We start from the raw sequence: 26,039 nt of genomic DNA, 5'->3' as shown, positions 1-26,039 counted from the left end.
TTTTAACGAGCGGAGGTTGGAGCGGACCCAGTGTAGGCAGAGGTTTCGGCTGGCTTCCACCTTTGCCAAACCTCTAGAATCTCCTGTTATGGCGTCTGACTCCCATGAGGCCATGGAGGTTTCTCGAGCGGGACCTAGGTCTCAGACCGCTCGAGTACCTGTGGTGTGCAAAAATTGCCAGCAACCGGGACATTACGCTAATAAATGTCCACGGCGGTCGGGAAAACGATCGCGTCTAGTGACCATTGGAAGAGGTTCACTGGACACAGCGGCATTTTCCTCCAAATTGTCCTTTAAAGGGACAATCCTGTTAGGCACATCCACTCTTACAGTAGAGCTTTGTGTGGATTCAGGAGCAGAAGGAAATTTTATGTCTTCTGCTTTTGCTCTGCGCCACGCAGTACCTCTGGTTATGCTTGCCAAACCAGTAACCGTTAGAGTGGTGAATGGGTCAATTATTTCCCTTCTTGTCCTTCCCGAGGGAATGGATGAGATTCTGCTGGGAATACCCTGGCTCCGTTTCCACTCCCCACATATTGAGTGGACCTCTGGGAGGATATTGGGTTGGAGTGAATCCTGTAAGGGCAGATGTGTGAAAGAGTGCGTTCAGGTTTCCACCACTGAGATGCCCGCAGATCTCTCTACTCTCCCCAAATACTATTGGTCTTATGCAGACGTCTTCTCCAAAAAGGCCGCGGAGACCCTTCCGCCTCACCGTCCCTATGACTGTCCTATAGATCTCTTGCCTGGAGCAGAACCTCCTCGGGGACGTGTCTATCCCCTCTCTCTCCCGGAAACAGAGGCTATGTCCCAGTACATCCAGGAGAATTTGGCAAGAGGGTTTATTAGGAAGTCAGTGTCACCAGCAGGGGCAGGGTTCTTCTTCGTACAGAAGAAGAATGGAGAGTTGCGTCCTTGCATAGACTACAGGGGTCTTAACGCCATCACCGTTAAGAATAAGTACCCGCTGCCCCTGATTTCTGAGCTTTTTGATAGGCTACGGGGAGCTAAGGTATTTACCAAATTAGACCTGCGGGGAGCTTATAACCTGATTCGCATCCGTGAGGGGGACGAATGGAAGACGGCGTTTAACACCAGAGATGGGCACTATGAGTATCTGGTGATGCCCTTCGGGCTCTGTAATGCCCCAGCCGTTTTCCAAGACTTTGTCAATGACATCTTCCGGGATATGCTTTCCACCTCGGTCGTAGTCTATCTGGATGATATTCTCATCTTCTCTCCAGATATTGACTCCCACCGGAGAGATGTTGGCAGAGTCTTCGACCTCTTACGGGCAAACTCTCTTTACGCAAAGTTGGAGAAGTGTGTGTTTGAGCAGGAATCTTTACCTTTCCTGGGCTATATCATCTCTGCCCAGGGATTGGCTATGGATCCTGCCAAACTACAGGCTGTGATGGACTGGCAAGAACCCCATTCACTTAAAGCGGTGCAGCGCTTTATGGGGTTCATTAATTATTACCGCCAGTTCATTCCCCATTTCTCAACTTTGGTAGCTCCCTTGGTAGCCCTCACCAAGAAGGGAGCAAATCCCAAAGTGTGGTCTGAAGAGGTCTCCAAGGCCTTTTCTTCTACTAAGTCTCATTTTGCTAGCGCTCCCATCCTACATCGTCCCGATGTCGATAAGCCGTTTATAATGGAGGTGGATGCCTCTTCCGTTGGTGCTGGAGCAGTCCTCTTCCAAAAGGATGCTCAAGGTCGGAAGCATCCGTGCTTCTTCTTCTCCAAGACCTTCACACCAGCGGAGAGGAATTATTCCATCGGGGACAGGGAGTTGCTAGCGATGAAATTGGCTTTCTCTGAGTGGAGACATCTCTTGGAGGGGGCTCGTTTTCCCTTTCAAGTTTTTACAGACCACAAAAATTTGCTCTATTTGCAAACAGCCCAGCGGCTAAATTCTCGCCAGGCCAGATGGTCCTTATTCTTCTCCCGATTCCACTTCACCCTCCATTATCTCGCTGGGGAGAAGAATATTCGAGCTGATGCTCTTTCTCGCTCTGTTGTGTCATCTGAGGAGGAGGAAGGAGAGCCTCGGCTTATTGTTCCTTCTGAGAGCTTGAGAACCGTGGCTCCGGTGTCGCTTGAGTCTGTGCCTCCGGGCAAGACTTTTGTGCCCATAAATTTGCGACCGGAGGTTCTCTCTTGGGCTCATTCCTCCAGGGTGGGTGGACACTTTGGGACAAAAAAGGACATCTGAGCTGCTGGCGAGGACGTACTGGTGGCCGCATATGCTCCGAGATGTCAGAGATTACGTTCTGGCGTGTGTCTCATGCGCCAAAAATAAGTCTCCTCGACAACGGCCGGCTGGGTTACTCTATCCCTTGCCGGTGGCAGACAGGCCCTGGGAGATGGTTGGGATGGACTTTGTAGTGGGTTTGCCCAAGTCTCGCGGCTGTACCATCATTTGGGTTATTACCGATCATTTCTCGAAAATGGTGCATTTGGTGCCGCTCCCACGGTTACCTTCTGCACGGGCCTTGGCAGCGTTGTTCATAAGGCACATCTTCCGCCTACACGGCATGCCAGACAAAATTGTCAGTGACCGGGTTCCCCAGTTTGCGTCTCGGTTCTGGAGAGAGCTTTGTCGTCTTCTCAGCATTGAGTTAAATCTCTCTTTCGCATATCATCCCAAGACGAATGGGTTGGTAGAGAGGGCCAATCAGACTCTGGTCACATATCTACGACATTTTGTTTCTGCCAGGCAGGATGACTGGGCATCTTTATTACCATGGGCAGAGTTCGCCCTTAATAACGCTATAGCCGACTCCACCGGTCAGACTCCTTTCCTCCTTAATTACGGCCAGCATCCGCGGGTTCCTGTGCCTATGCCCGTGTCCTCTGCTGACTCCAGGGTGGCAGACTGGGCAGTGGAGGCACGGGACATTTGGGACCGCACTCAGGATGCCATTCAGGCCTCGAAGGAGAGAATGAGGTCCTCCGCCGATGCACATCGGCGCCCTGCCCCAACCTTTGCTCCTGGCGATTTAGTGTGGCTCTCCGCCCGTAACATCAGGCTGCGAGTTGAGTCCAGTAAATTTGCTCCTCGCTACTTGGGCCCATTCAAGGTCCTCCAGCAGGTTAATCCTGTGGTCTATCGTTTGGCCCTTCCACCACGCCTGGGTATCACCGACACCTTTCATGTGTCCCTCTTGAAACCCGTGTATATGTCCCGGTTTTCCGAGTCATCTGCTGGGACATCGGGTTCGTCTACGGACGATTATGAGGTGAACGCTATTTTGGGGTTCAAGGTGGTACGTGGCAAAAAATTTTATTTGGTGGACTGGAAGGGTTATGGCCCCGAGGACAGGTCCTGGGAGCCTGTTGAGCACATTCGGGCCCCGCAGCTCATTGCTGCCTTCAAACGTAGCGAGGCCCAAAGAGGGGGGGGCCATGTTAGGAGTCGAGTTTCCTCTGCTGCACAGGGGGAATCTCGATCCGTCTCCGCTGCGGTCTCCCATTCTTCTCCAGCCGCAGTGGAGTCTGCTCAGCAGGGACGTCGATCCCAGCGTCTCGCTCAGTCTGACTCTGTGCGAAGAGTTACTGCTGCTTTTCCTGCTTCTGCCATTGAAGCCAGTGCTGGGCAGCGGCGAGTGGACGTTTCTGGATCTAAGTCCTGCTTTTCTCTGTCTGAGCATGCCCAGGGCAGGATCTCTTGTTGGAGATCGAGGGTCACATGCTCAGGTACTGCAGCACATCCCATTGGTCCTTTTGGCAGGTCCTGAAAGGGCAAAACTTCTGTAGCTGTTTCCTGTGCTGCAGCTATATAAACTGCGCATGACCGCACGGCCATGCGCTAGTATTGTCTTGTAAATATGTGTGTGTGTTGTGAGTGAAAGTCGCTCTTTAAATAACCCTCCCTACTGAATGTCTGTTCGCGGAAGGTGTATGTTTGCTATCTAGCGCCCGACTTAGCCAACAGCACGAAACACACATTACAGCTACCAGTTGCTGTGTCCGCCAGTACGGCGCTGTGCGCTTGCTCTGCGCTTTCCTGACCCAAGCCTGGGTGGTTAGTGGCGTCCGTCAGTGCGGCACCGCACGCACTCTTGTGCCTTAATATTATTATTTATGTTCCTCTGACACACCCAGTTGCGGTGTTGTGCCAGCAAGTGTCTAATCGGACTTCAATCCTGTGTAGGGGTTGAGTCCGCTGACTTCTTGCTCGCGCTTTATGTGCGGTACTGCGGTCCTGTGACGCAACAGGATCGCTTCCTTCACGCAGGGTGAAGTTAACCCATGTGTGTATACTTAGTACCGCCATATAGTCTGTCTTACTAGCAGCAGGGTCTTTTACCTGCACGGTGGACCTCGGACTGCGAACGCACCTAATACCATAACATCTGATTCTTGGTGCGTTCCGCCAGTCCCTAAAAGAGAGAAATTGCTCCAGGTCAGATAGGACCTGAAGCACCTTACTGCCAAGGGGAAGAGCCGGCCACAGGTCTCATCAAATTATTGACCCTGTATGGTAAATGCCCTACAGAGAAAACAAATCAAAACACCAGAATTGCGATTCTTTTTGTTAATCACTCCTCCCTAAAAAAGTGCAACCATCAGCGATCACCTGTGAATAGCGCCAATAAACCGTCAGCTCAGAAAATCGTCAGCCCAGAAAACCATCAGCTCAGAAGGCTGGCAGCTCAGAAGACTGGCAGCTCAGAAGACTGGCAGCTCAGAAGACCGTCAGCCCAGAAGACCGTCAGCCCAGAAAACCATCAGCCGAGAAAACCGTCAGCTCAGAAAACCGTCAGCTCAGAAAACAGCCAGCTCAGAAAACCGGCAGCTCAGAAAACCATCAGCTCAAAAGACCGGCAGCGCCTCAGAAAACTGGCATTTCAGAAAACCGGCAGCTCAGAAAACTGGCAGCTGAGAAAAGCGGCAGGTCAGAAAACAGGCAGCTCAGAACACCATCAGCTCAGAAGACCGGCAGCTCAGAAGACCAGCAGCTCAGAAAACCAGCAGCTCAGAAAACCGGCAGCCCAGAACACCATCAGCACAGAAGACCAGCAGCTCAGAAAACCAGCAGCTCAGAAAACCGGCAGCTCAGAAAACCGGCAGCTCAGAAAACCAGCAGCTCAGAAAACCGGCAGCTCAGAAAACCGGCAGCCCAGAACACCATCAGCACAGAAGACCAGCAGCTCACAAAACCGGCAGCCCAGAACACCATCAGCACAGAAGACCAGCAGCTCAGAACACCATCAGCTCAGAAAACCGTCAGCCCAGAAAACCGTCAGCTCGGAAAACCATCAGCTCAGAAAACCGGCAGCTCAGAAAACTGGCATTTCAGAAAACCGGCAGCTCAGAAAACTGGCAGCTGAGAAAAGCGGCAGGTCAGAAAACAGGCAGCTCAGAACACCATTAGCTCAGAAGACCGGCAGCTCAGAAGACAGGCAGATCAGAAAACAGGCAGCTCAGAAAACCAGCAGCTCAGAAAACCGGCAGCCCAGAACACCATCAGCTCAGAAGACAGTCAGCTCAGAAAACCGTCAGCCCAGAAAACCGTCAGCTCAGAAAACCATCAGCTCAGAAAACCAGCAGCCCAGAACACCATCAGCTCAGAAGACCGGCAGCTCAGAAAACATCAGCTCAGAAGACCGGCAACTCAGAAAACCAGCAGCTCAGAAAACTGGCAGCTCAGAAAACTGGCAGCTCAGAAAACTGGCAGCTCAGAAAACTGGCAGCTCAGAAAACTGGCAGCTCAGAAAACTGGCAGCTCAGAAAACCGGCAGCCCAGAACACCATCAGCTCAGAAGACCAGCAGCTCAGAAAACCGGCAGCTCAGAAAACTGGCAGCTCAGAAAACCGGCAGCCCAGAACACCATCAGTACAGAAGACCAGCAGCTCAGAAAAGCGGCAGGTCAGAAAACCGGCAGCCCAGAACACCATCAGCTCAGAAGACCATCAGCTCAGAAAACCGTCAGCTCGGAAAACCGTCAGCTCAGAAGATGGCAGCCCAGAAGAGCGGCAACCCAGAAGACCAGCAGCCCAGAAGACCAGCAGACCGGCAGCCCAGAAGACCGGCAGCCCAGAAGACCAGCAGCTCAGAAAACCATCAGCTCAGAAGACTGGCAGTTCAGAAAAGCAGCAGCCTAGAAGACCGGCAGCCCAGAAGACCGGCAGCCCAGAAGACCGGCAGCCCAGAAGACCGGTAGCCCTGAAGACCGGTAGCCCTGAAGACCGGCAGCTCAGAAGACTGGCAGCTCAGAAGACTGGCAGCCCAGAAGACCGGCAGCCCAGAAGAACGGTAGCCCAGAAGACCGGCAGCTCATAAGACCGGCAGCCCAGAAGACCAGCAGCTCAGAAAACTGTCAGCTCAGAAGACCGGTAGCCCTGAAGACCGGCAGCCCAGAAGACCGGCAGCCCAGAAGACCGGTAGCCCTGAAGACTGGTAGCCCTGAAGACCGGCAGCTCAGAAGACTGGCAGCTCAGAAGACTGGCAGCCCAGAAGACCGGCAGCCCAGAAGAACGGTAGCCCAGAAGACCGGCAGCTCAGAAGACCGGCAGCCCAGAAGACCAGCAGCTCAGAAAACTGTCAGCTCAGAAGACTGGCAGCTCAAAAAACTATCAATAAATAATACAAAACCCGGCACTCAACTTTGTAGTGGGAAGAAACGAAAGATTTATTGTATCCCAAATCAGAAAACGTTACTGATGAAGGTCCCTTTGTGTGACAGAAACGTTTTCTGATTTGGGATACAATAAATCTTTCGTTTCTTCTCACTACAAAGTTGAGTGCCGGGTTTTGTATTATTTATTGATTACGGTTTGGGAACCTACCCGTGCACCTAATACGGTTGTGCACACGTCTATCTAACTACATCCTCAGAAAACTATCAACCCAGAAGACCGGCAGCCCAGAAGACCGGCAGGTCAGAAAACCGTCAGCTCAGAAGACCGGCAGCTCAGAAAACCATCAGCTCAGAAGAACGGCAGCCCAGAAGAACGGCAGCCCAGAAGACCGGAAGCTCAGAAGACCGGAAGCTCAGAAGACTGGAAGCTCAGAAGACCGGAAGCTCAGAAAACCATCAGCTCAGAAGAACGGCAGCCCAGAAGACCGGAAGCTCAGAAGACCGGAAGCTCAGAAAACTGGCACCTCATAAGACAGGCAGCTCAAAAGACTGGCGGCTCCATTAATGGAACAATAAGAACCTTACAAATCTCTGAAAATGGCCACACAAAACCAATTATTTTTTACAAATGTATGGAGTCTGGTAATCGTGTCAACCTGGAGAATCATGTTACCGGGTCATTTCACAGCACAATGAACACCAAAGTAACAAAAGTCAAAAAACAATGGTGGAAGTGCGATTTTTTTTTTTTCTATTTAATTTTTTCAGTACATTATATGATAAAATGAAGGGTGTTGTTCAAAACTACAACTCGTCCAGGAAAAAAACAAGACCGCATCAGACTACGGGGACGGAAAGAGAAAAAAAATGATGGCTCTTGGAAAAAGGGAGGAACAAACAAAAGTTCAAAACCGATATATCGCCTGGTCCAGAAAGGGTTCATAAAATCTCAGCAATGTGGAAATGTAAAGTTTTATAACTTTACTAGATGGCAGCCCGATTCTAAAGAATCGGGAGTCTAGAATCCATATATACTTTATTTATTCAAATGTAAGAATAATACAATTAATAAATAATAGTAAGAAAGAACAAAAATAATAGGCAGTATATGGAGAAAACACCAAACAAAAGTTCAAAATTGGTGTGAAAATGTCACTGAACCACTTCACAACTAAATATATATAGTTTTGGTAAATGGTATTATCATTTTTTTGACGAAATTCGGCAGGAGCTTGAAGAGCAACGTCACTGGGCCGCCTCCACGCAGTAGAAACTTGCTGTGAGGTAAAAATTCAAAAATCACACCAAAATGGTGGGCGGAGTGTGTCACAGTACGGCATGTTTCTGATTGGTCGCTCGCAGCAGGCGGCAACTAATCAGACACTGGACACTGTTGACGTCACTTATCTCCGGACATTAGCTCCGGACATTATCTCCGCACATTAGCTCCGGACATTAGCTCCGCACATTAGCTCCGGACATTATCTCCGGACAAAGCCACGGAAGTTGGCACAAATTGCAGGAAGTAGTATTCTAGGCAATTAATCTCCGGACATTAGCTCCGGACATTAGCTCCGGACATTAGCTCCGGACAAAGCCACGGAAGTTGGCACAAATTGCAGGAAGTAGTATTCTAGGCAATTAATCTCCGGACATTAGCTCCGGACATTAGCTCCGGACATTAGCTCCGGACAAAGCCACGGAAGTTGGCACAAATTGCAGGAAGTAGTATTCTAGGCAATTAATCTCCGGACATTAGCTCCGGACATTAGCTCCGCACATTAGCTCCGGACATTAGCTCCGGACAAAGCCACGAAAGTTGGCACAAATTGCAGGAAGTAGTATTCTAGGCAATTAATCTCCGGACATTAGCTCCGGACATTAGCTCCGGACATTAGCTCCGGACAAAGCCACGGAAGTTGGCACAAATTGCAGGAAGTAGTATTCTAGGCAATTAATCTCCGGACATTAGCTCCGGACATTAGCTCCGGACAAAGCCACGGAAGTTGGCACAAATTGCAGGAAGTAGTATTCTAGGCAATTATATATTAGATAAACAACTTTCTGCATCTATCTATTATATATCTAGACAAAAAAAACAACCAGCACTCCTAATGTGAACACGTGCACGCTGCAAAACTGCATTATTGTCATGATCCGTTCCAGGGTTTAGTCCTGTCTGCTCTTTCTCCGGGCGGATCATGTCAAGGGTTAACTTTGCTCTGCCTCATTCTGGGCTCAGGATTGCTATTTAGCTTTGAGGCATCCTGATGGAGGTGTCAGCTATAGTTCTGCCTTCAGCTGTGAACCTGACTCTGCTAACTCTTGATTTGTCCTGCTGTGAGCCCTGACTTGCCCCGTGACTCTTTACTCCCTCTGTCTGCCCTTTTCCCATCGTTTCTCTGTTTGTCTGCTTGATTATCTGGTTCCTGACTTGGCTCGTATTCGAACTCGCTTCTGCTTTCTGACTTTGTCTTATCCGCTTCTGACCGCTGCTGAACCTCCTGGCTTGTTTTCTGACCACTCTCGCACCACTTGGTAGCGCCTGTGATGCTGCTCTGTCGTGCTTCTCTGTGTACGCAGTCTCCATTCCCTCTCAAGCTCCCTCTGGTGGAGGTTGTGCTATACTGCACTGCAACAGCATGACATTTATACAGACAAAAAAGAACACAGCAGCATATGTGCATGAATCTAGGCCATGTGCAAACACAGAAAAACATTAAAAACATTCAAAATACATTATACTTCTCAAAAAACTTTTTAAAACGATTTTTTTTTTCAAAACTTACAGTAATAGATGAAAATGAAGGTTCTTAGCGCATAAATTGGCCAATTCATGTGCCCATCAACCACGGCAAGGTGACATCCCTCTGATCTATCTATCTATTATCTACGTATCTTATCTATTTATCTATCATCTATTATCTATGTAGTATCTATTATCTATCTATCATCTATGTATCTATTATTTATCAATCTATCTGTTAGCTATCTATTTATCTATCATCTTTTATCTGTCTACCTATCATTATCTATCAATCATCTATGTATCTATTATTATCTATTTATTTATTTATTATCTATCTATCATCTATCTATTATTTATTTATCTATTATCTATCTATTGTGACAGGGTCACTGGCGCTGTATGTGAGGGGAGATATGTGTCACGAAGATTGCTTTCTTCCATGATCCTGAAACCCAGAAATGTCTCTCCAGCATTTTATGTGCTGAAGGGGTTAATCAGCCATGAGAAGGGACGATTTTCTTTTGGTGAGTAGGTCAGAGATGGGCAGGATGTCTACTCACCATATCTCCACCTGAAGGCAGTGGCCGGGACCTCATCCGTCAGTAGATGGAAACTATCCACAGCTAGAGGCTGCTTAGGCCGGGGTCACACTATCAGTATTTGGTCAGTATTTTACATCAGTATTTGTAGCCAAAACCAGGAGTGGGTGATAAATGCAGAAGTGGTGCATATGTTTCTATTATATTTTCCTCTCATTGTTCCACTCCTGGTTTTGGCTACAAACACTGATGTGAAATACTGACCAAATACTGCTAGTGTGACCCCGGCCTTAAGAGAAAGCTCTGACGCACTGTGACAAACCCTGCTCTGACACAGTGTGACATCCTGCACCTGACACACTGTGACAAACCCTGCGCCTGACACACTTTGAGAAACCCTGCGCCTAACGTACTGTGACAAACCCTGCTCTGACACAGCATGACATCCTGCGCCTGACACACTGTGACAAACCATGCGCCTGACGCACTGTGACAAACCTTGCTCTGACACACTGTGACAAACCCTGCGCTTGACACACTGTGACAGACCCTGCCTCTACGTGGGCAGGACTAAGCCTGGACTAATTTCCCATCTGTCGGTGCAGTATCTGCTGGCCGGCTCCTCCGTCGGCATCTCATGCAGGGTGTACGGTGCGGCTCGGCCTGTGCGGCATCCCATGCAGGGTATACGGTGCGGCTCGGCCTGTGCGGCATCCCATGCAGGGTGTACGGTGTGGCTCAGCCTGTGCGGCTTCCCATGCAGGGTGTACGGTGCGGCTCATCCTGTGCAGCATCACATGCAGGGTATACGGTACGGCTCAACCTGTGCGGCATCCCATGCAGGGTGTACAGTGCGGCTCGGCCTGTGCAGCATCACATGCAGGGTGTACGGTGCGGCTCGGCCTGTGCTGCATCACATGCAGGGTGTACGGTGCGGATCGGCCTGTGCAGCATCACATGCAGGGTTTCCGGTGCAGCTTGGCCTGTGCGGCATCTCATGCAGGGTGTACGGTGCGGCTCGGCCTGTGTGCCATCACATGCAGGGTATACGGTGTACTTGGCCTGTGCGGCATCTCGTGAAGGGTGTACGGTGCGGCTCGGACTGTGCGCCATCACATGCAGGGTGTACGGTGTGGCTCAGCCTCTGCGGCATCACATGCAGGGTATACGGTGCAGCTTGGCCTCTGTGGCATCACATGCAGGGTGTACGGTGCGGCTCTGCCTGTGCGGCATCCCATGCAGGGTGTACGGTGCGGCTCATCCTGTGCGGCATCCCATGCAGGGTGTACGGTGCGGCTCGGCCTGTGCAGCATCACATGCAGGGTGTACGGTGTGGCTCATCCTGTGCGGCATCCCATGCAGGGTGTACGGTGCGGCTCGGCCTGTGCAGCATCACATGCAGGGTGTACGGTGTGGCTCAGTCTGTGCGGCATCCCATGCAGGGTGTACGGTGCGGCTCGGCCTGTGCGGCATCCCATGCAGGGTGTACGGTGCGGCTCGGTCTGTGCAGCATCACATGCAGGGTATACGGTACGGCTCAACCTGTGCTGCATCCCATGCAGGGTGTACAGTGCGGCTCGGCCTGTGCAGCATCACATGCAGGGTGTACTGTGCAGCCCGGCCTGTGCGCCATCACATGCAGGGTTTCCGGTGCAGCTTGGCCTGTGCGGCATTTCATGCAGGGTGTACGGTGCGGCTCGGCCTGTGTGCCATCACATGCAGGGTATACGGTGCACTTGGCCTGTGCGGCATCTCGTGAAGGGTGTACGGTGCGGCTCGGACTGTGCGGCATCACATGCAGGGTGTACGGTGTGGCTCAGCCTCTGCGGCATCACATGCAGGGTATACGGTGCAGCTTGGCCTCTGCGGTATCACATGCAGGGTATACGGTGCAGCTTGGCCTGAGCGGCATCACATGCAGGGTGTACGGTGCGGCTCGGACTGTGCGGCATCACATGCAGGGTGTACGGTGTGGCTCAGCCTCTGCGGCATCACATGCAGGGTATACGGTGCGGCTCGGCCTGTGCGGCATCACATGCAGGGTGTACGGTGCAGCTCGGACTGTGCGGCATCACATGCAGGGGATAAGGTGCGGCTCGGCCTGTGCGTCATCACATGCAGGGTGTACGGTGCGGCTCGGACTGTGCGGCATCACATGCAGGGTATACGGTGCGGCTCGGCCTGTGCGGCATCACATGCAGGGTGTACAGTGCTGCTCGGCCTGTGTGCCATAACATGCAGGGTATACGGTGCACTTGGCCTGTGCGGCATCACATGCAGGGTGTACGGTGCGGCTCGGACTGTGCAGCATCACATGCAGGGTGTACGGTGTGGCTCAGCCTCTGCGGCATCACATGCAGGGTATACGGTGCGGCTCGGCCTGTGCGGCATCACATGCAGGGTGTACGGTGCAGCTCGGACTGTGCGGCATCACATGCAGGGGATAAGGTGCGGCTCGGCCTGTGCGTCATCACATGCAGGGTGTACGGTGCGGCTCGGACTGTGCGGCATCACATGCAGGGTATACGGTGCGGCTCGGCCTGTGCGGCATCACATGCAGGGTGTACAGTGCTGCTCGGCCTGTGTGCCATAACATGCAGGGTATACGGTGCACTTGGCCTGTGCGGCATCACATGCAGGGTGTACGGTGCGACTCGGCCTGTGCGGCATCACATGCAGGATGTACGGTGCGGCTCGGCCTGTGCGGCATCACATGCAGGGGATAAGGTGCGGCTCGGCCTGTGCGGCATCACGTGCAGGGTGTACGGTACTGCTTGGCCTGTGCGGCATCACATGCAGGGTGTACGGTGCGACTCGGCCTGTGCGGCATCACATGCAGGGTGTACGGTGCGGCTCGGCCTGTGCGGCATCACGTGCAGGGTGTACGGTGCGGCTCGGACTGTGCGGCATCACGTGCAGGGTGTACGGTGCGGCTCGGCCTGTGCGGAATCACATGCAGTGTGTACAGTGCGGCTCGGCCTGTGCGGCATCACGTGCAGGGTGTACGGTGCGGCTCGGCCTGTGCGGCATCACATGCAGGGTGTACGGTGCGGCTCTGACTGTGCGGCATCTGTTGTGAGTTCTGTTTTTGGGCTCCCTCTGGTGGTTACTGATGGTACTGGGTGACTTGTGTTCTCTGCGGTCTCTGGTGTCCACCTGTTCCATCAGGTTATGGGTGTTTCCTATTTAACCTGGCTTTTTTGTCATTTCCTCGCCGGCTATCAATGTAATCAGCGTGTCTTTTTTCCTCTGCTCCCTGCGTCTGTTATCTTCAGGACAAGCTAAGTTTTGATTTTCCTGTTCCACGTTTTGCTTAATTTTTGTCTTAGTCCAGCTTGCAGATATGTGATTCCTTGCTGCTGGTTGCTCTAGTGGGCTGAAATTACTCCTCATGTTCCATGAGTTGGCACATGAGTTCAAGTAATTTCAGGATGGTTTTTTGAAGGGTTTTTCGCTGACTGCGCAGTTCACTTTTGTATCCTCTGCTATCTAGCTTTAGCAGGCCTCATTTTTGCTGATTCTATTTTCATAACTACGTATGTGCTTTCCTCTCATTTCACCGTTATTACATGTGGGGGGCTGCTATTTCTGTGGGGTGTTTCTCTGGAGGCAAGTGAGGTCTGTGTTTCTTCTTATAGGGGAAGTTAATCCTTCGGCTGGCGCGAGACGTCTAGGAATCATCGTAGGCACGTTCCCCGGCTACTGCTAGTTGTGTGTTTAGGTTCAGGATCGCGGTCAGCTCAGGTTCCATCACCCTAGAGCTTGTTTTGTTTTTGTGCTTGTCCTTTTGTGATCCCCTGCCATTGGGATCATGACAGTATAGCCGGCCAGAAAAAATTGGTCATCATTTTGGCTGAAGTAGGAGGAAAAGTAGTCTGAGGAAGGTTTTTTTTTTTTTTTTTTTTTTTTCTCCTCCTCAGTGTTTGCTGCCTAGCCTTAATTGCAGCTTGACTGCTTCTTTCCTCCTCTTAATCCTTGAATGGCTCTGACCTCAGCTGTTTATCATGGACGTCCAGAGTTTGGCTTCCAGCCTGAATAATCTTGCTGCTAAGGTTCAAAATATACAAGATTTTGTTGTACATACGCCTATGTCTGAACCTAGAATTCCTGTCCCAGAGTTTTTTTCTGGAGATAGATCTAGTTTTCTGAATTTTAGGAACAATTGCAAGTTGTTTCTTTCCTTGAAATCTCGCTCCTCTGGAGACCCTGCTCAGCAGGTTAAGATTGTTATATCTTTCCTGCGGGGTGACCCTCAGAATTGGGCATTTGCATTGGCACCAGGGGATCCTGCGTTGCTCAATGTGGATGCGTTTTTTCTGGCATTGGGTTTGCTCTATGAGGAACCTAACCTAGAGATTCAGGCTGAAAAAGCTTTATTGGCTCTCTCTCAGGGGCAAGATGAAGCAGAAATATATTGTCAGAAATTTCGGAAATGGTCGGTGCTTACTCAGTGGAATGAGTGCGCTCTGGCTGCAAAATTCAGAGATGGCCTTTCTGAAGCCATTAAAGATGTTATGGTGGGGTTCCCGGCGCCTACAGGTCTGAATGAGTCCATGACTATGGCTATTCAGATTGATCGGCGTTTACGGGAGCGCAAACCTGTGCACCATTTGGCGGTGTCTTCTGAACAGGCACCTGAGATAATGCAATGTGATAGAATTCAGTCCAGAAGTGAACGGCAAAATTATAGGCGGAAAAATGGATTGTGTTTTTATTGTGGTGATTCAGCTCATGTTATATCAGCATGCTCTAAACGCACAAAAAAGGTTGATAAGTCTGTTGCCATTGGTACTTTACAGTCTAAGTTCATTCTGTCTGTGACGCAGATTTGTTCATTATCATCCATTTCCGTCGATGCCTATGTGGATTCAGGCGCTGCCCTGAGTCTTATGGATTGGTCATTTGCCAATCGCTGTGGGTTTAGTCTGGAACCTCTGGAAGTTCCTATTCCTTTGAAAGGAATTGACTCTACACCTTTGGCTATGAATAAACCTCAGTACTGGACACAAGTGACCATGCGTATGACTCCCGTTCATCAGGAGGTGATTCGCTTCCTGGTACTGTATAATTTACATGATGTCTTAGTGCTTGGTCTGCCATGGTTACAAACTCATAACCCAGTCCTGGACTGGAAAACAATGTCTGTGTTAAGCTGGGGATGTCAGGGGGTTCATGAATATGCATCTCCGATTTCTATCGCTTCATCTACTCCTTCTGAGGTTCCGGTATTTTTGTCTGATTATCGGGAGGTTTTTGAGGAGCCTAAGCTCAGTTCGCTTCCTCCTCACAGGGATTGCGATTGTGCTATAGATTTGATTCCTGGCAGTAAATTCCCTAAAGGTCGTTTGTTCAATCTGTCAGTGCCAGAGCATACTGCTATGCGGAATTATGTTAAGGAGTCCTTGGAAAAGGGACATATCCGTCCATCTTCGTCCCCTTTGGGGGCAGGTTTTTTTTTGTGGCCAAAAAAGATGGTTCCTTGAGGCCTTGCATAGATTATCGTCTTTTGAATAAGATTACAGTCAAATATCAGTATCCTTTGCCATTGTTGACTGATTTGTTCGCTCGCATTAAGGGAGCTAAATGGTTCACTAAGATTGATCTTCGGGGTGCGTATAATCTTGTGCGGATAAGGTGATGAGTGGAAAACCGCATTTAATACGCCTGAGGGCCATTTCGAGTATTTGGTGATGCCTTTTGGACTTTCTAATGCTCCTTCTGTCTTCCAGTCTTTTATGCACGATATTTTCCGTGAATATCTGGATAAATTTATTATCGTGTATTTGGATGATGTTTTGTTTTTTTCTGATGACTGGGAGTCTCATGTTTAGCAGGTCAGGAAGGTGTTTCAGGTCCTGCGGGCCAATTCTTTGTTTGTAAAGGGTTCTAAATGTCTCTTTGGAGTCCAGAAGATTTCTTTTTTGGGGTATATTTTTTCCCCTTCTACTATTGAGATGGATCTCGTCAAGGTTCAGGCTATTTGTGACTGGACGCAGCCTACATCTCTTAAGAGTCTACAGAAGTTGTTGGGCTTTGCTAATTTTTATCGTCGCTTCATAACTAATTTTTCTAGTGTTGTTAAGCCTTTGACGGATTTGACTAAAAAGGGTGCTGATGTTACTGATTGGTCTCCTGCGGCTGTGGAGGCCTTTCAGGAACTTAAGCGCCGGTTTTCTTCTGCTCCTGTGTTGCGTCAGCCAGATACGTCGCTTCCTTTTCAGGTTGAGGTTGATGCTTCCGAGATCGGAGCGGGGGCGGTCTTGTCACAGAGAAGCTCCGATGGCTCAGTGATGAAGCCATGTGCGTTCTTTTCTAAAAAATTTTCGCCCGCTGAACGGAATTATGATGTTGCTAATCGGGAGCTTTTGGCCATGAAGTGGGCATTTGAGGAGTGGCGTCATTGGCTTGAGGGTGCTAGACATCGTGTGGTAGTCTTGACTGATCACAAAAATCAGATGTACCTTGAGTCTGCCAAGCGTCTGAATCCTAGACAGGCTCGTTGGTCACTGTTTTTCTCCCGTTTCAATTTTGTGGTTTCATACCTGCCAGGTTCAAAGAATGTGAAGGCGGATGCTCTTTCTAGGAGTTTTGTGCCTGACTCCCCTGGAAATTCTGAGCCCACTGGTATCCTTAGGGATGGGGTGATTTTGTCGGCTGTCTCCCCAGACTTGCGACGTGCTTTGCAGGAGTTTCAGGCGGATAAACCTGATCGTTGTCCGCCGGAAAGACAGTTTGTTCCGGATAATTGGACCAGTAGAGTCATCTCCGAGGTCCATTCTTCTGTGTTGGCAGGTCATCCTGGAATATTTGGTACTAGAGACTTGGTGGCCAGGTCTTTTTGGTGGCCTTCCTTGTCGAGGGATGTGCGTTCTTTCGTGCAGTCTTGTGGAGTTTGCGCTCGGGCTAAGCCTTGCTGTTCTCGGGCCAGTGGATTGTTGTTACCTTTGCCTATCCCGAAGAGGCCTTGGACGCACATTTCCATGGACTTTATTTCGGATCTCCCTGTCTCTCAAAAAATGTCCATCATATGGGTTGTGTGTGACCGCTTTTCTAAGATGGTTCATCTGGTACCCTTGCCTAAGTTACCTTCCTCCTCTGAGTTGGTCCCTCTGTTTTTTCAAAACGTGGTCCGTTTGCATGGCATTCCGGAGAACATCGTTTCTGACAGGGGATCCCAGTTTGTGTCTAGATTTTGGCGGACGTTCTGTGCTAAGATGGGCATTGATTTGTCCTTTTCGTCTGCATTCCATCCCCACACGAATGGCCAGACGGAACAAACTAATCAGACTTTAGAAACTTATTTAAGGTGTTTGTTTCTGCTGATCAAGATGACTGGGTTTCCTTTTTGCCGCTTGCCGAGTTTGCCCTTAATAATCGGGCTAGTTCTGCTACCTTGGTTTCTCCTTTCTTTTGTAATTCGGGGTTTCATCCTCGTTTTTCCTCTGGTCAGGTGGAGCCTTCTGATTGTCGTGGAGTGGACATGGTGGTGGATAGGTTGCATCGGATTTGGAGTCATGTGGTGGACAATTTGAAGTTGTCCCAGGAGAGGGCTCAGCAGTTTGCTAATCGCCGTCGCCGCGTGGGTCCTCGACTTCTTGTTGGGGACTTGGTGTGGTTGTCTTCTCGTTTTGTTAGTATGAAGGTCTCTTCTCCTAAGTTCAAGCCTCGGTTCATCGGTCCCTATAGGATCTTGGAAATTCTTAACCCTGTGTCGTTTCGTTTGGATCTCCCGGCATCGTTTGCTATTCATAATGTGTTCCATCGGTCGTTGTTGCGGAAGTATGAGGTACCTGTCGTTCCTTCGCTTGAGCCTCCTGCTCCGGTGCTGGTGGAGGGTGAATTGGAGTATGTTGTGGAGAAGATCTTGGATTCTCGTGTTTCCAGACGGAAACTCCAGTATTTGGTCAAGTGGAAGGGTTATGGTCAGGAGGATAATTCTTGGGTGATTGCCTCTGATGTTCATGCTGCCGATTTGGTCCGTGCTTTTCATAGGGCTCATCCTGGTCGCCCTGGTGGTTCTCGTGAGGGTTCGGTGACCCCTCCTCAAGGGGGGGGGTACTGTTGTGAGTTCTGTTTTTGGGCTCCCTCTGGTGGTTACTGATGGTACTGGGTGACTTGTGTTCTCTGCGGTCTCTGGTGTCCACCTGTTCCATCAGGTTATGGGTGTTTCCTATTTAACCTGGCTTTTTTGTCATTTCCTCGCCGGCTATCAATGTAATCAGCGTCTTTTTTCCTCTGCTCCCTGCGTCTGTTATCTTCAGGACAAGCTAAGTTTTGATTTTCCTGTTCCACGTTTTGCTTAATTTTTGTCTTAGTCCAGCTTGCAGATATGTGATTCCTTGCTGCTGGTTGCTCTAGTGGGCTGAAATTACTCCTCATGTTCCATGAGTTGGCACATGAGTTCAAGTAATTTCAGGATGGTTTTTTGAAGGGTTTTTCGCTGACCGCGCAGTTCACTTTTGTATCCTCTGCTATCTAGCTTTAGCGGGCCTCATTTTTGCTGATTCTATTTTCATAACTACGTATGTGCTTTCCTCTCATTTCACCGTTATTACATGTGGGGGGCTGCTATTTCTGTGGGGTGTTTCTCTGGAGGCAAGTGAGGTCTGTGTTTCTTCTTATAGGGGAAGTTAATCCTTCGGCTGGCGCGAGACGTCTAGGAATCATCGTAGGCACGTTCCCCGGCTACTGCTAGTTGTGTGTTTAGGTTCAGGATCGCGGTCAGCTCAGGTTCCATCACCCTAGAGCTTGTTTTGTTTTTGTGCTTGTCCTTTTGTGATCCCCTGCCATTGGGATCATGACAGGCATCACGTGCAGGGTGTACGGTGCGGCTCGGCCTGTGCGGCATCACATGCAGTGTGTACGGTGCGGCTTGGCCTGTGCTGCTCGCTCTCCAACAGTAACTTCCTGGAATAAGTGAATAAACATTTTTCTACAGAAAATCAACAGAAAAAAAATCCTCTTCTAACCTAAAATTACCGACAATGAGTTGTTGTTTCAACAAAGTGAGTAAAGCCGAGTGCGGCTAATTACGGCATCTTTGTGCACGGCGCTGGGTAATGCTGTAATTGCTCTTAATTTGCAGCTTTTCCGGCTCGCTCACCGCCAGTGCCTGCGCTTATTAGGCCGCTCTATGCCGCCTCGCACTCGTCCGACTAATGACTGTAATCTCGGGATATTAGATCCTCGCACTTTATGGGTAACCCCAGAGTAAGACACAAAGCATAACCACATCGGCTACATCTGGTGTAGATCTGAGGAGCAGTACACCGGACCAGTGCTTATTCCTTCTGTGTAAAGGAGAAGCAAAGCAAAATAGGAAAGGGTTCTTTATAGTTACAGCAGTGCAGCTAACACAACAGGCACAAATGAAAGGGGAATGTCCAGGATTGGAAGATTATGGCATTTGTCATGATCCAGGCTGGGGTTTGTTTCTTGCTATTCTCTCCCCAGTCTGGTCATGCGAGGGTTAACCTTCTCTGCCTCGTTCTGGGTTCGGTGTGGCCAGTCCAGTCTGCTGTGGCCTGCAGACCAATGTCAGTGATAATTCATGCTCCCAGGCTAGAGCAGCAAACACCTTGACACTGTGTCTTGTCCCCTGCCCATTTACTCTGTTCCCGTGACTTCCCTTCCTGCCTCCCCGCTTGTCTTAGTGTTCGCTCCCTGTTCTTGGACCTTTTGGTATGCGTTATGATAATATGAATATGCCATGTTTTGAGTATATACCAAAAAGGTCCATGGCTTTTCAGACACATGCCTGTGGGTAATAAAAAGCCCCCCTTCGCCTGAGGAAAATAAACAGCTTTTCTCCTTCTCACTCTGCCTGCGTGTGTAATCCCATACTTCTTCCCCCCTCCTTCAGGAATTTATATGGCTTGGTGCTGTGAAAGCCAGGGTCCTTAAACTCCTCATTCCCCCCTCCCACCTGATACTGGCTAAAACTGGTACAGCAAGCATGGGATTCTATTGTTCTTGTAAAGCTAGCTATACTGGCACCGATCAGGGTTAGAGATATAAGGATTATGTATTTCCCAGATGTCCATTGAGAGATCTATAGCTCACGGAAATCACTAGGAGCTAAACCCAACAAGTGCAAGGAGCGGGTTTCTCCGTAAGTGGGTCATGCAACTATGCCATGTTTACACTTAAAAGAATCCCCCCGATGTGGTGAACCTCCTGATCATTGTATCGTTCGTATACGAGGTTCATACAGTGAGCTATGTATAAAAATGGTTTGTCACAGCTCTAACAAAGGAAAACAAGGAAAAAGAAGACTGACAGCACTCACTTATTGGGGCGCCAGGTCCACATCCAGGGAACCTTCCTGGATTGTCCACATAGTCCAAAGAAAAACAGAAGACCAGCGCTCCATCCGGATGTATTGTTCCAAAGTGCAAACTTTATTGAGCCATGTAGCAGCTGCTACATGGCTCAATAAAGTTTGCACTTTGGAACAATACATCCGGATGGAGCGCTGGTCTTCTGTTTTTCTTTAGCTCTAACAAAGGGTGAGGTCACCACAGGGGGAGTGCCTTGGTGCTGGGCTGGGAGATAACTGAGTGGGACATCAGTCTTCCAGTGTCTTTTTCCTGGGTCTAGCTGCGAGACTGAGCTGTAATGCATCTGGATATATGCTCGCCATGAGATAAAATTATCTGAACGCTATGTAAGAGTTTTTTTCAACTTTAATCCCATTTTATTTGTAATTGTACTGTACATACGATACTTGTCTTCTTTATAATATCTTATTATACTTCTGTAAACACTGCCTACCTTTTTTGGAGTAAAATATAAAATTATTAGCTTTGTCTCTCCTTGCTCTATAACGTATGGTCACGTCCTCTGAAGTGATTTACGCTACTAATCTGGGTTGGCCCTGGACCCGTTAATAATTAAAAAATCGGAGCTGGTGGCAGATTTGTCCTGTGCATTTGGGAGTCTTTGTAGCGACTGGCGGCATTGATAATTATTGTTCCTGCTTGAGTGGGAGTAGTTATATCGCCCTCGCTGCAGGGTGCCCATTTGCAAGTACAAAGTAAGGCAGCCTTTCTGGTGACTAATTATCTTAGGTGCAGTACCCTGTCTGACCTGAGGGCAAAGGGGGTGCCAGAGAGCTGCAAGTTCCAAACTGGAACTGGGAAGTGGGATACAGATAAATCCCCTTCAGAAAGAAACAGGGGCAACCAAACAACCCCGGTTCATGACAAATTGATGTGAGTGGTGGTGATGATAAAGGTATCCTCCCCGTGAACCGTGACAGTATGTGACCCGGCTTGTCTTCTGACCTGTTTTACTGTCTCTCATCTCGGTTATGTATGCTGCCATCTGGCTCTGACTTCTGGCTTGTATTTGACCACGTGCATTGCTGTGACCTCTGGTACTTCTTGTCCTGACTGTTTCTGACTCGGCTTGTCTGACCACTCTTTCGCCACTTGTGCTGCTGCTCAGTGGTGTTACACTGTGTGTGCAACCTTTCTTCCCTCACCAGTATCCCCTGGTGGAGGTTGCGCTATAGTGCACTGCAGCAACATTACAGCTTCTTTAGTCATTTCAGAACCAGGCCATGCCTCTTTTTTGCATTTTTGTTTGTTCCTCCGATAACTTTATTTTCCCCACATATACAGTAACAGGTGAGGGCGAACTGCTGTCTGTGTTGATAATATTTTGGGTACATATGATGTTTTTAATCACTTTTTGGCCTTTTTTCATGTGGTTGATTCGATGATTGAAAATCGGGAATTCTGGTGTTTAATTTTAAAAACAAAAGAAATTTCCGTAGGAGTTATTACATTTCAGATATTCACTGAACTTTTATGAACGCGGCGATACTAAATATGCTTTTTTTTTTTGCATTACAGAAAGGACGCTCTTCACACTTTTGAATAACATGTGACTTCCGTTTTTAGTCTCCCCAGAAGCCTTAGGCTATGTGCACATGTTGCGGATTGGTGTGTGGATTTTTCTGCACTGTTTTTGCAAAATCCGCAGGCCAACCGCACTGCTGATTACCTGCGGATTTACCACGGTTTTTGTGCAGATTCCACCTGTGATTTTACAACTGCGGATTCCTATTTTGGAGCAGGTGTAAACCGCTGCACAATCCGCACAAAGAATTGACATGCTGCGGAAAAAACACAGCTGCGTTTCCGTGCGTTTTTTTCCACAGCATGTGCACTGCGGATTTTGTTTTCCATACGTTTACATGGTACTGTACAACGCATGGAAAACAGCTGCAGATCTGCAGCATCAAATCCGCTGCAAAATCCGCAACGTGTGCACATAGCCTTACACCTACCACCATTCAGGCTATGTGCACACATTGCGGATTTGACGCTGCGTATCTACAGCTATTTTCCATGCGTTGCACAGTACCATTTCACCTGTCTTTCACTAGGGGGACTTGTCAGGGAGTCACAAAAACATTGAACTTTAGGAAGGCAAAGTTTGAACAGCTTAGAGATGCCCTTAATCTGGTAGACTGGGACAATATCCTCAGAAATGAGAATACAGATAATAAATGGGAAATGTTTAAGAACATCCTAAATAGGCAGTGTAAGCGGTTTATACCTTGTGGGAATAAAAGGACTAGAAATAGGAAAACCCCGATGTGGCTAAACAAAGAAGTAAGACAGGCAATTAACAGTAAAAAGAAAGCATTTGCACTACTAAAGCAGGATGGCACCATTGAAGCTCTAAAAAACTATAGGGAGAAAAATACTTTATCTAAAAAACTAATTAAAGCTGCCAAAAAGGAAACAGAGAAGCACATTGCTAAGGAGAGTAAAACTAATCCCAAACTGTTCTTCAACTATATCAATAGTAAAAGAATAAAAACTGAAAATGTAGGCCCCTTAAAAAATAGTGAGGAAAGAATGGTTGTAGATGACGAGGAAAAAGCTAACATATTAAACACCTTCTTCTCCACGGTATTCACGGTGGAAAATGAAATGCTAGGTGAAATCCCAAGAAACAATGAAAACCCTATATTAAGGGTCACCAATCTAACCCAAGAAGAGGTGCGAAACCGGCTAAATAAGATTAAAATAGATAAATCTCCGGGTCCGGATGGCATACACCCACGAGTACTAAGAGAACTAAGTAATGTAATAGATAAACCATTATTTCTTATTTTTAGTGACTCTATAGCGACAGGGTCTGTTCCGCAGGACTGGCGCATAGCAAATGTGGTGCCAATATTCAAAAAGGGCTCTAAAAGTGAACCTGGAAATTATAGGCCAGTAAGTCTAACCTCTATTGTTGGTAAAATATTTGAAGGGTTTCTGAGGGATGTTATTCTGGATTATCTCAATGAGAATAACTGTTTAACTCCATATCAGCATGGGTTTATGAGAAATCGCTCCTGTCAAACCAATCTAATCAGTTTTTATGAAGAGGTAAGCTATAGACTGGACCACGGTGAGTCATTGGACGTGGTATATCTCGATTTTTCCAAAGCGTTTGATACCGTGCCGCACAAGAGGTTGGTACACAAAATGAGAATGCTTGGTCTGGGGGAAAATGTGTGTAAATGGGTTAGTAACTGGCTTAGTGATAGAAAGCAGAGGGTGGTTATAAATGGTATAGTCTCTAACTGGGTCGCTGTGACCAGTGGGGTACCGCAGGGGTCAGTATTGGGACCTGTTCTCTTCAACATATTCATTAATGATCTGGTAGAAGGTTTACACAGTAAAATATCGATATTTGCAGATGATACAAAACTATGTAAAGCAGTTAATACAAGAGAAGATAGTATTCTGCTACAGATGGATCTGGATAAGTTGGAAACTTGGGCTGAAAGGTGGCAGATGAGGTTTAACAATGATAAATGTAAGGTTATACACATGGGAAGAGGGAATCAATATCACCATTACACACTGAACGGGAAACCACTGGGTAAATCTGACAGGGAGAAGGACTTGGGGATCCTAGTTAATGATAAACTTACCTGGAGCAGCCAGTGCCAGGCAGCAGCTGCCAAGGCAAACAGGATCATGGGGTGCATTAAAAGAGGTCTGGATACACATGATGAGAGCATTATACTGCCTCTGTACAAATCCCTAGTTAGACCGCACATGGAGTACTGTGTCCAGTTTTGGGCACCGGTGCTCAGGAAGGATATAATGGAACTAGAGAGAGTACAAAGGAGGGCAACAAAATTAATAAAGGGGATGGGAGAACTACAATACCCAGATAGATTAGCGAAATTAGGATTATTTAGTCTAGAAAAAAGACGACTGAGGGGCGATCTAATAACCATGTATAAGTATATAAGGGGACAATACAAATATCTCGCTGAGGATCTGTTTATACCAAGGAAGGTGACGGGCACAAGGGGGCATTCTTTGCGTCTGGAGGAGAGAAGGTTTTTCCACCAACATAGAAGAGGATTCTTTACTGTTAGGGCAGTGAGAATCTGGAATTGCTTGCCTGAGGAGGTGGTGATGGCGAACTCAGTCGAGGGGTTCAAGAGAGGCCTGGATGTCTTCCTGGAGCAGAACAATATTGTATCATACAATTATTAGGTTCTGTAGAAGGACGTAGATCTGGGTATTTATTATGATGGAATATAGGCTGAACTGGATGGACAAATGTCTTTTTTCGGCCTTACTAACTATGTTACTATGTTACTATGTTACTATTTAAACGTATGGAAAACAAAATCCGCAGTGCAGATGCTGAGAAAAAAACGCACAGAAACGCAGCAGTGTTTTTTCTGCAGCATGTCAATTCTTTGTGCGGTTTACATCTGCTCCTCAATAGGAATCTGCAGGTGTAAAACTGCAGGTGGAATCCGCACAAAAAACGCGGTAAATCCGCGGGTAATCCACAGTGCGGTTTACCTGCAGATTTTGCAAAAACAGTGCGGAAAAATCTGCACACCAATCCGCAACGTGTGCACATAGCCTCAATCTCTTGCACTTTATAGTTCAGTATTACAGTAAATATAACGACCTCCTATGCAGCCCAGACCCCTTCTAGGAAGGCCCCCCAAATGCCTTGGCACCGCAGGGGCACCCTGCGACCGCCCTGTATGGGGTGCAAATGTGCGTCCATCGGGGTGTGCAGGCTGCTAAGAACCACTGTAATGTCTGTTAGTGATTGACAGCAGCGCCTGGTTAGACTGCAGTGATTGGTGCTGGCCCCGACCCCTGTGTTAGAGGCGAAGCCAGTAATTGCCCCCATATGGAGCCTGCTCTATACAACATATGACTTTCATATGTGTTTGTTGTGGTCCGGGTAGTGGGTTAAGTAGTAGCGGAATCAGCCATATTTTTCTACTGCTGGCCAACCCCTTTAATACATGAAGATGACTCCTTATGAAAAGCCTCCCAGGACCCGACAAGGCTCCATACCTCAGACACGGTGTGCTGTCCTTCAGGGGCCCCTCAGTTGTCACGGTGTTGGCACTACCTGCCAGGTTCCTGCTTTTTGACGACAGAGGCTGACTCGTGGGTTCAGGAAACGGCGAGATGCTGTCCGGGTCGGGGGTCATGATGTCCTCCACCTCGTACTGCAGCCGAACTTCTAGGGACTTACAGGAAACAAAAGGATGAATCAGATGAGAGTGAAACGTGGAGCCGCATCCGCACATCTTACAATGATGTATAAAACTGCTCCTCGTGGGCGGAGCTCACAGTAAGCACGAGGCTCACAGTAAGCACGAGGCTCACAGTAAGCACGAGGCTCACAGTATGCACGAGGCAAATCTATGGGGGTCTTTTTCTTGTCAGCACTTACCGCTATCTCCGTTACCACCTCGTGTTTGCTGAATCTGTAGATAATGACGTACGCCGACACTCCCGCAACACACAAGATTCTACTTTCCGGGCACCAAGACATCATCTGGATGGCAAAGGGGTCGTCTTCCACTATTTCCGCCGTCTGCTTCCCTTCCCCCGGCTTCAGCTTCTCAAACACCTTGGATGTCTTCAGCTTGTACAGCATCTGGAGACTGGCTGCAAAAATCAAATGAAAGCAGGGGGCTGACGCCGGGCAGGGACAGGAAGGAGAACAACAGTCATTGTACATTGTGTGCTGGGAAATGGAGAAACGGCCGAGTCTGACAATACTGCATTAGACAGGGATACCGAGGAGCCACCATGCAGAGAATATCACGTGTCCAACCGCTGGGCCTCAAGTCTCTGCCTTCATGGTACAAATTCT

The 26,039-nt window shown here is 48.6% G+C and overlaps 1 protein-coding gene across 5 annotated transcripts in view; it reads right to left on the bottom strand.

Annotated features, from left to right (window-relative positions):
* Window positions 1-26,039, bottom strand: part of STXBP5L (syntaxin binding protein 5L) — a 398,760-nt gene that overhangs the window by 86,463 nt on the left and 286,258 nt on the right. For all 5 annotated transcript variants that reach the window (XM_069760483.1, XM_069760479.1, XM_069760480.1 and 2 more), the window contains exons 15-16: window positions 25,614-25,831; window positions 25,229-25,407 (exon numbers count right to left, since the gene is read on the bottom strand). In XM_069760483.1, the coding sequence (XP_069616584.1) occupies window positions 25,229-25,407; window positions 25,614-25,831 (397 nt within the window). The remainder of the gene's footprint in view (window positions 1-25,228; window positions 25,408-25,613; window positions 25,832-26,039) is intronic.

This window comes from Ranitomeya imitator, chromosome 3 (assembly GCF_032444005.1).
Source record: "Ranitomeya imitator isolate aRanImi1 chromosome 3, aRanImi1.pri, whole genome shotgun sequence".
NCBI classification, from domain to species: Eukaryota; Metazoa; Chordata; class Amphibia; order Anura; family Dendrobatidae; genus Ranitomeya; species Ranitomeya imitator.
This window is presented reverse-complemented; position numbering and strand designations above follow the sequence as displayed.